The following is a 10,509-nucleotide window of genomic DNA, read 5'->3' on the forward strand; positions in this document are numbered from 1 at the left end:
ACACACACATACACAATTTAAAAAGTGTGTGCTCTCATAGCTTCCTAGAGACATAAGAAATTTCCCTAGAGAGTAAGAGGAGGTGGACAAGATGGTGCAGCGGGCGAAGGAGATGCTTCTGCCAAGCCCGATGATCTGAGTTCCATCCCTGGGACCCACGTAGTGGAAGAAGGGAACTGACTCCCTAAAGTTGTCGTCTGACCAACACACACACACACACACACACACACACACACACACACACACATCACCATGATACATGCATGCCACGATGCATACACAAGCATGTGTGCGCAAGCACACACACTAAAATGTCCAAAATTATCTTTGTCTTTTTGTTTTTGATTTTGTTTTTTTAAGAGGAGGAATACCTGAAATTTGTGAAAAACCATCTTGGGTAGAAAGTGCAAAGACTAACTGCCACCTCTCTGAGGGTTCATGTAACCTCTGTGTCCCCACTTCTCAAGCAAAACACAAGCAGTGCAGCAGTTATTCATTCACATTCAAAATATTCAGAAAAGGAGTGGGTACAGGCAAAAGTGTTCAACTTTATTACGCGACCGGCCTGAGGCAGCCCACTGGATTCCACAGGGCTTTGGAGGATAACGGCCTTGAGGAACAAATGGTTTGTTCAGATCGTGATCGTGAAGTACGTGATGGTGGGCAGGACTATATAGTCTTTGATTCCTTCTGGCTTCTCTTGGGGTTGGTCTGGCTTCTGGATGACTTTGTGCTTTTTGTTTTCCAGTTCATTGACGCAACAGTATTTCGCATGCAGACATCCCACCTCCGCTATCTCCCCTAATTTGCATTTCTTCCTGCAGTAGCCTGATACATTGTTAAAACATCTTTTGGGTTGTACACCATCTGAACACAGGAAAAAAACATTGAGCAGGGTTAATTTCTGAGGGAAAGCAGAGATGCAGCTGGGTTTCACACTCACAGGGACAACAGACACTACCCTCTGCCAGCATCTCCTCCTTCCCAAAAGGAAACCTTACGCTTAATATAAGGAAACTCAGAACACCCAGATTAAGGACACTCAAGGGGCTGGAGAGATGGCTCAGATGCTAAGACTGCTTGCTATACTTGCAAAGGATCCATGTTTGATTCCCAGCATCCACGTGGTGGTTCACAGCTATCTGTAATGTTTCAAGAGGCCCAACACCCTTTCCTGGCCTCTGTGGGCACTAAACACACATGTGGAGCACATACATTACAAGGATTCAGGCATTACACTGGCCTGCCCTGTCCCCTGGCAGAATGCACTCAGGCAGTACCCTGGTCAGCCCAGGGTTCCATGGTTGCATAGTCTGCACGCAGGTGCAAAGGACCCCTTTAAAAGAAAGACCTCCGCCCTCTAATGCTCTCTTTCCAATCTCTTTCCCATCTTTCTTTCCTGCTGTTCCCCTGGGGCAGACAGGGCTATTCCTATCTCCCTCTTCCCTTCTGTCCTCTCTCTGTCTCTGTGTCTCTGTCTCTCTTTACCTCTTTTCTCTTTCCTTCTCCCTCCCTCCCCTTTCTAATAAAACTTCTAAGCTCTGTCTGCCTGGCATGTTTGTCCCTCTGCCTAGGTCAACCTTGTCTGCCATAGAATCCACCAAGGTCACCCAGGCAAAAGTTCCCCTCTCACATTATCATAACATACATATGTACTGGCAGAACACTTGTACATGTAAAATTAATCTTTAATTACAATTAAAAAAAAAAAAAAGGACAGTTGGATCTGGTCAGTACCGAAATAGCCTTAGAAATCCCCATGACAAGAAAGGAGTCAGTCTCAGCCTGAACTGGGTACCATCCTAAACCAGGCAAAGCTCACCCTGCTTCATGCTCTGAAGTCAGCACTCCCTCAGCCTTTTCCCCAGAGACACTGGGGAATGCATCCCCATCAGTACACTTCAGAGCCAAATCAGCCTTTAAAAGAACACGCAGGCAGGATGACCCTGCACATACGACATACGACAGGCACCTGCCATGACAGCCTATGCCCAATCCCTGCAACCCGCATAAGTGGAAGGGGAAAGTAAGTCCACAGCGTTGTCCTCTGACCTCCACTTACACCCCACACATGTACAACAACAATCTAATAAAGTTTAATTGTTGGCTTCAGGAGACAGACTCGGATACTCATTCTCACGTGGCAAACACACTCTTACTTATTGAGCATCTCAGGAATTTCTTTTTAATTTAAAAGAAAATCACAGAGGTCAGGAGAGATATCTCAGGAGGTTTGAAAAAAAAAAAAAAGACTTGCTGCACAACATCTGAGTTCAAATGCCTTGTACAGGTGTGGCTGTGCCCATAACCCCAGCAGTGACTGTTGGGGGACAAAGTAAAACAGGAGGGTTGTGAGGTTTGCCAGCTGCCAGCCTAGCTCTAAGTTCAGTAAGAGAGCCCATCTCAAGGGAGTGAGGCAGAGAATGTAGATCAGGACACCCAGGGAATGTGGGTGGATATGCACAATACACACACACACACACACACACACACACACACACACACCATCACAAACACACATGGATTCAGACATGTAGTATCACAGACTCTCTCTCTCCCTTTCTCTTCCTCTCTCTCTCTCTCTCTCTCTCTCTCTCTCTCTCTCACACACACACACACACACACACACAGTATAAGCAGTCCTTTTATGTTTCACAGTTGGAGGCTGCAGGCATCACCCTTGCCAAGATCTCATGAGTGTCAGCCACTGTTGCTCCCAAGAACTCCTTCTGCTCATCCCAGACAACTTCTCCAGAACCTGGCTGCCCTCTCACTTTCTTCTGCAACTCAGATAAAAATGTCTTACCTAGTGTGCAAGCATAGCTTGATGGATACCTCTGCCACTCAAGATCCCAGCTTCCCCCTACTCATGCACTAAGATCCCAATGTCTCTGCCTAAGCTTTCATTTCCCTCTCTACACAAAACCAGGCAAGCCTGCAGAATAAATGTGGACAACAAAGCTGTGTCCTCCCTGTTCTCAGACTTCATAATGAGCAACAACACCCTTGAGGATGAGAGGGCTGAACTTGAGGACCATGAAAAATGCAATATGGTTCCTGCCTGGCAATCAAGGCAAAAGGGGAGTCCTTGGCGCCAGAATTCTTCCCACCAATGCAAGGCTTCACATCTTTGCATCTGAACTAGAAACGTTACACTCACTTGCCAGAGAAAAATTAAGGTTAAAGGGAATCATTCTCTCGGTTAATTAGCTACTTAATGATGAAGAAAGGCTTTGCTGAGTGCTGTTCACATCACTGCTGCAGCCCAGGCAGAAAATGAATTTGAGGAGAAGTGGGGGTGGCCAAAGTTCTCAGATAAAAACTACTCAGCGTCCTAACGATGAGTCCAGATGATGTTATGATCAGTACCTTCTGCGAGGATGCCTCTGAGCTCATTGCTTGCTCTCTCCCAGGCACCCAGGAGAATGGACACTACTGATGATGTTAGTCAGCTATCAGCAATCTTCAACTCCCACCCCTGTAGTCACCAGCAATACTGTCCCCTACTTCATTCGGACAAGTTACCTGCAAGTACCACAAACAGCAGAACAATGAGAACCTTAAGCAGCTTCATGTTTACAGACCCTCCAGACACAGTGGGGTATCCTGCAGTGCAGAGCAGCTCACAGCACCACATGCCAAGCTTTGATTTTAACTCACATGGACAGACAGGGAGCCCAAGCCCAACCCCACCTACACCCCCAGATTTGGAATCCCTGGTCACATAATGTTCCATCCTCTCCCACCTACTCTCTTTTCCTCAGGATGTGAACCCCTACTCTGCTTTCTCCACCTGGCTGTCAGCCCACTTGGCTCAAAAATTGTTGGCTATATTCCCTGGTTTGTATGGGCCATCCCTGCTTTGCCTCTCTTTCACAAAAACAATCCAAAATGACACATCACATTAGATTAGAACACAGGGAGACTGAAGACAAGATACCCAGCAAAACAATGCTTTATTCACAAACTTTTAGCCACATCCTCAGCTCAGCATCCACCTTGCATCATTTAGGAAGCAGCCTGTGCTGAGACCATTAGTATTACTAGTTTCCTTCGGATGACACTATTACACCTTGAAAGTAACACCGATCATCTACTTCATGCATTCATCCTTAAGTCTGACCATCCATCTGGCAGGTTCTTTCAAGTCTCTGAGCTGTCAAATTGCCATCGGGAAGAAGCACACAGCCTCCTCATTTTCAAAGCTGTTTATGGCTAAGTATCAAGTTTCCTCTTGAGTAGGCTGGAAAAGATAACGAAATCTTGCTTTATAGATGTGGCCAGGTTTTTGGTTTTGTTTTTTTTTTTTTTTTTTTAATCACCTGTCAACATATTTACTCCCACCAACATCCACAGCCACACAAATTGTTTCTAATACCTAACTTATAAATAGATTTTAAATGTGTTTCACTTCTGATGAAGGATCTCTGAATTCTACTTAAGATGTTATCTTTCCAAACTGTTGCCCAGGCTGAATTTGGAAGAACAGGAGTACTAATTCTCACACAAAAAGACTGAGACAGTTGAGAGTGTTTGTTTAGAAGCAGAGAATGGGGGTTTGATAATTCAAGCTACAAAAATCAGACATGCATTTATTAAAAAGAACAGAAAAATCCCTTTTTAAAAAAGGGTTCATTTATTTTTATTTTATATGTATGAGTGTTTGCCAACATAAATGTCTGTGTACCACATGCATACCTAGTGCCCATGGAGCCCAAGGGGAGGTGTCAGATCCCCTGGACCTGGAGTTATAGAGAGCTGGAAGCTGCCATGTGGGTGCTGGGAATCGAACCTGGGTCCTCTGCATGAGCAAGCAGGGCTCTTAACTGCTCCAGCCCCTGATACTCCCTTTAACACACATGCTTTAAAAGGAAATACTTTTTCTACTTTTACTCCACAAACGGTCTTGCTAGCTCAAATTCCAGGGCCCATTTAGGGCTGCACACATTTCTTGGGATGCTGTGTTCCTAAGATTTAATGTATCCTGAGAAAGTGTGTATTGTGGGGATTGAGAAGACTGCTCAGTGGTTAAGAAGCACTTGACCTTGCAGAAGACCCAAGTTCTGTTCTCAGCACCCACATGATAGCTCACAGCCATCCACAACTCCAATCCTAGGGTATCTGATGTCCTGTTCTGACCTCCATGGACACTAGGTGTGCATGTTGTATACAGACATACAGGTGAGTAAAACATGCATATACATAAAATAAAATAAATAAATATTAAACTAGGCATGGTAGTGTATGCCTTTAATCTCAGCACTTGGGAGGCAGAGGCAGCTGAATCTCTGAATTCCAAGCCAGTCTGGTCTACAGAACTAGTTCCAGAACAGCCAGGGCTACACAGAGAAACCCTGTCTCATAAATAAATAAATAAATAAATAAATAAATAAATAAATAAATAAACACGCCTTTAATCCCAGCACTCAGGAGGCAGAGACAAGTGGATCTCTGAGTTCTAGACTTTGAGTTCTACACTGCCTAGACTACACAGCAAGTTCCAGGGCAGCCAGAGCTGTCTTGGAAAAACCAAAATGAAAACAAAGAAACCTGAAGAAGGAAAAATATGTTTATGAAATGCACATCTGAGCCCCCATTTTAGAACTTGGTTAGCAATTATTAAACACTACATGATAATGGGCTGAGGGCGTGGCTCTGTCAATAAAGCACTTGCAAGCATAAACACCTGAGTTCCTTCCCCAGAACCCATGGGAAAATGCCAGGCATAGGGGCATTCCAATCATCAACTGATGAGGGATGCTTCTATGTATCTAGTCACAAACTGATTCCAAGTAAACATTCCTCCTTCATTTAAAACAAAGTTTAAAAGAGTAGCAAATAGGTGCTGGCCAGCCACACTCAGATCCTCAGGCTTGTATGGCACGCACTGTACTGGCTGAACCATCTGCCAGGCCCCCCAGCTGCAGAGGGTTTTCTCTGAGATATATCCAAAACTTTAAATCTGAGCCCAATACATCTGTTCCTTGGGTAGGCTGCCACAGATAGATCAGAGGTATGCCAAAAGTAATTTATAGCCAGTTTCCAAATAATGGAAACTTGGCTCTTTGATGAAGGATTCTGAGTGCCCTTCCAAATGTTCAGAAAAAATAAATATTTTTTTTCTTCCAAAATATCCTCTGTTTTATTTGGTAAGTTGTTTTGAGAAGACATCTATGTGTTTAAGTAAAAATGCAAACAAAACACCTGCCCACGCTGGCACACACCTTCAATCCCAGCACTCAGGAAGCAAACAAAGGTGAATGTCTAAGTTTAAGGCCAACCTGGTCTACAAAGTGGGTTTTTGAGTTTCAGGCCAACCAGGGCTATATAATGAGATCCTATCATGAAAGAAAGAAAGAAAGAAAGAAAGAAAGAAAGAAAGAAAGAAAGAAAGAAAGAAGAAAGAAGAAAGAAAGAAAGAAGAAAGAAAGAAAGGAAGGAAGGAAGGAAGGAAGAAAGAAAGGAAAGAAGAAAGAAAGGTGAGGGAGGGAGGGAGGGAGGGAGAGAGAGAGGGAAAAACTTCCCCACTTAGAAGCATTCCTCATTGCTTTAGACATAAAATAGTAGTTACAAGTAACTTTTCAATGTCTTAAAACAGTGGTTCTTAACCTGTGGGTCATGACCCCTTTGAGAGTCAAATGAGCCTTTCTACAGAGGTCACCTAAGGCCATCAGAAAACACAGATATTTATATTATGATTCATAACAGTAACAAAATTACACTTATAAAGTAGCAATGAAAATAATTTTATGGTGTGGATTACTACAGCATAAGGAACTGTATTAAAGGGTCATAGCATAGAAAAAAAACACTTTCTTAGAGGAATAAATTTTCATAGTTCAGAAAGCATGGATTTAAAAACTAGCCAAAAGTATATCTTTAGTCTATTTGTTTTCTATTATCAGACCAAGAAGCAGAAAAAAGATACTTTCCCAGCTGGAACTCTCCATCCAGGAATACTACAGTCCTTTGAATGACACCTTTGAATGGCTAGCCCAGCTTTCCTTATCTTCCACTGAAATGCCAAACTTTGGATTTCAAGTACCACCTAGTGGCCAATTCTTTTTCCTAGTTGCTCAGCCATCTGAACTTTCAATATTGTATTATAACTCAACAGAAATGACAAAAATCCATTGTTCTGCATGGTCCGTAGACATCTAGCGACCTCAACCTCAAAGAATGTTCTAACAGATCTGGAGACGCCTCAGAGGTAAAGGGCACTCACTGTTCTTGCACAGGACCCAGCTGACATGAATTTGCTCACAACCACCTGTAACTCTAGTTCCCAGGAATCCAACAGCCTATTCTAACCTCCACAGGAGGAGGCAGTAAAAAGTAGGGTCCCAGGGGCTCCATAGCCAGGCAGTCTCGATAATTAGTGAGTTCCATATTGGGTGAGATGCTGAATGTGCTAGCCCACGACTTTAATCCCAGCATTCAGGAGGCAGAGGCTGTGGCTCTCTGTGAGCACGAGGCCAGCATGGTCTACTGTGGCAGTTTGAATGTAATTGGCCCCCATGGGCTCATAGAGTGGCATTGTTAGGAGGTGCAGCTTTGTTGGAATAGGTATGGCATTGTTGGAGGGAGTGTGTTGCTGTGGAGGCAGGATTTGAGATCTCATATATGCTCAAACTATGCCCAGTCTCTCATGCCAATGCTAGAATTTGAGAGAAAGATCTATTGCTGAAGACCATAAAATTGAGTCAGAATGGAGAAATCAAGTGAATATTGGTCTTAGTGCGTCTTCCCTGTTGAGTAGCTCTCGCAGTGCTGGGAGGTACTATGAGTGCTACCTACCGGAGAGGAAAGGTGATTGCCAGTCTTGCCTGCTGCAAATCCTGTGAGCTGCAACAATGACCGGCCTGGCAACATATGCCCCCGCGCAATAGTATGATGCTCACACTACAGGGGGTGGATCCACATACAAGAAAGTTTGGGCAGCACAAATGAGTTATTTTATTTTAAAAATAAATGAGGGACTGGAGAGACATCTCAGTGGCTAAGAATTTGGACTTAGATCCAGATACTTGCATGGCAAGCACTCTAACCCACCACATCATCTCTCCAGCTCCTGGTATTTATTGTGTTGTCCTTTGAGAAATGTCTCCTTTCTCTTTATTATTTCTGTTTCCCATTTGGCAATTGTCATAATTTAATGTTTTTAATTTTTTATCGATGCCTATTCTTTTATTTCTTAATTAAAATATATTATGTCATTTCCTCCTTTTCTTTCCTCTCTCCCATCCATTTCATGTTGCTTTCTCTCAAATCATGGCCTTTTATCTCCATATCTATGTATAGAGACATATCCATAGAAATATAATACAGCATGCTGAGTCCATTAGTGTTGTGTGAAGGATTTCAGAGATGACCACTTGGAATTGGATAACCAGTTAAGAGGCTCACCCTAGGGATGACTTACTCTCCCTCTCCCAGGACTCCTTAGTTACCTGTGGCTCTTTGTTTAGGAGTGAGGCCCATGAGATCTCCCCATTCCAAAACAGCATGACTATTTGTGTTGTCCTTGTTCAGGTCCTGCTTAGGCAGGTGTATTGTTAAGGCCTCATGGGTGTAGCTAGATGTGAGTATACAACCTGGAGTAACCACAGAAAACAGGAGAGTAAAAAGAAAACTATGTGAGGTGGGCTAAAGAGGGGAATGGCGGAAAATGTGGGAAATACACAGAGGAGGAAATGGGAAAACGGGAGGAGGTTTTAGGGAAGAAAGTCAGAACAGGAGAGAGGGAAGGGAAGTATCACTAAAGATGTTTGAAAAAGCTTTTGTCTTCTCACAAAATTCACTTGGGCTCTATATAGCAAAAGTCATGGAACTGAAGGGGCCAGTGCCTCATCAAAGTCAAAGTGTCCATGCACATTCATAACTGGAGTTTGGGCTCCACACCAAGCACCATGCTTTGAAATACCATGTTTTCATAATAATGTCTATGATAATAGCCCAGTGTGGTGGTACATGCCTTTAACCCCAGCCCTAGGGAAGCAGAAGTGTGTGTGTGTGTGTGTGTGTGATGTGTGTGTGCACACGCACACGTGTGCATGTGTGTGTTCACCTGTGTACAAGTAAAGATCTGAGGGTCAATGTCAGAGGCCATCCACCTTGTTTTCTTGAGACAAGGTCCCTCACTGGCCTGGTGTATGGGACATGGAAGTCTTTTGCACAAGGGAAACTAGAATGTTAAGACACAGGGTTGTTCCTTCAAGGGAAGGAATGCAAGACCTGTTTTGCACCCACATGGCTGGAACGGCTGTGCTTTCTAGCCTGGTGACATTCATGCCATGCATGCGGCTGGAGACCTTCCATCACTGGCCCCTCCTCCAGACCCTTTCTCAGTCAATCTATAGAACCTATAATTTTTTCTTCTTCTCTTTCTTTTTTCTTTTCTTTTTCTTTCTTTCTGTCTTGTGTATGTGTGTGTGTGTGTGTGTTGTGTTTTGTTTTGTTTTTCAAAACAGGGTTTCTCTGTGTAGCCCTGGCTATCCTGGAACTTGCTATGTAGACCAGGCTGGCCTCAGAACTCAGAGATCTGCCTGCCTCTGCCTCCCAAATAGGGTTAAAAGGCATGTTCCGCCTATCTTTATGGGAGGTGCCACATGTACTTTACAAAGAGTTTTGATGTAGTCTCATCTGATCTGTATTTAGCTTACTTTGTTCCTCAAAGAAATCTAGATATCTTTGTTGTGCGTGTGGAGAATAGTTTTCATCAGATTGTGCTATGCTTAACTAAACCTAAAATAAACCATAGGGGTCAGAATCTCCAAGTTTGAACCAACATTTGTAAGCCCCTCAAAGCATGCATGTGGCCAGGTCCCACCCAGAGGACCTCCAACCACCAGCTTCCACCCATAGAACACTCTCACGGCTATAACAGCCATACCCAGCTCCTCCAGATACAGGTGGCTAAGCTCCACCCTATAGAATAAAAACCCCAAGATCAGGCCACAAAATCCCAACAATCCCAGGCCACCCCAGAAAACTTCAAACCCAAGACACTCTATATGGAGTCTGCTCCCCTCAGTTCTCTGCTGATTCTCCTCTGAGCAGAGGCAGCAACCTCCTGTGTGTGTCTCTCCCAATAAATCTCTTGTGTGAGGTTTGTTGTGCCATGTGACTTTGTGGTAATCTTACTGCCTCAGAGCTGTAACACTTACAACACTGGCTACCGAGTCCTATAGCACTGAAGTGCATTCTTACCTCACACAGCTCTTCACTCTGCTGCTGGTGCAGAGACCCCCACCCCACCCCAACAACTGGTGCCCAACATGAGGCTCAGCACTTGAAGGAGATAAGGAATTTTTCTCTTTAAATTGAAGCAGAGGGTAGGAGTTCAGTCCTCTCACCCAAAAGTGATGGCCCCACACTGGCCAGTGTCTGGAGGCCCACCTTTACAAGGTGCTGGAGGCCAACAGTGTTCTTTCAAAAGTACTAATGTCTTTAATTGGATTGACAAGGATTATTCTATTGGCACTGCCCAGCCTTATATTGTCTCCAGAC

At 44.0% G+C, this 10,509-nt stretch overlaps 1 protein-coding gene across 1 annotated transcript; it reads right to left on the minus strand.

The window, feature by feature from the left end:
* Nucleotides 1-566: 566 nt before the first annotated feature.
* Defb128 (defensin beta 128) lies at nucleotides 567-3,611 on the minus strand. The gene is made up of 2 exons (XM_051193533.1): nucleotides 3,526-3,611; nucleotides 567-867 (listed from the first exon to the last, which is right to left on the minus strand). The coding sequence occupies exons 1-2, from the start codon at nucleotides 3,572-3,574 to the stop codon at nucleotides 632-634; spliced, it is 285 nt and encodes a 94-aa protein (XP_051049490.1). The 5' UTR covers nucleotides 3,575-3,611; the 3' UTR covers nucleotides 567-631.
* Nucleotides 3,612-10,509: the final 6,898 nt, after the last annotated feature.

Source organism: Phodopus roborovskii, unplaced genomic scaffold (assembly GCF_943737965.1).
Source record: "Phodopus roborovskii unplaced genomic scaffold, PHOROB, whole genome shotgun sequence".
In the NCBI taxonomy this organism is placed as follows: domain Eukaryota; kingdom Metazoa; phylum Chordata; class Mammalia; order Rodentia; family Cricetidae; genus Phodopus; species Phodopus roborovskii.

What these genes read in the sequence shown, in the direction of transcription:
- Defb128 (XM_051193533.1), bottom strand. Translation starts at nt 3,574, where the DNA reads ATGAAGCTGCTTAAGGTTCTCATTGTTCTGCTGTTTGTGGTACTTGCA. An exon ending in GCTGTTTGTGGTACTTGCAG is followed by an intron (nt 868 to 3,525) that starts GTAACTTGTCCG and finishes TCCTGTGTTCAG; the next exon opens with ATGGTGTACAACCCAAAAGA.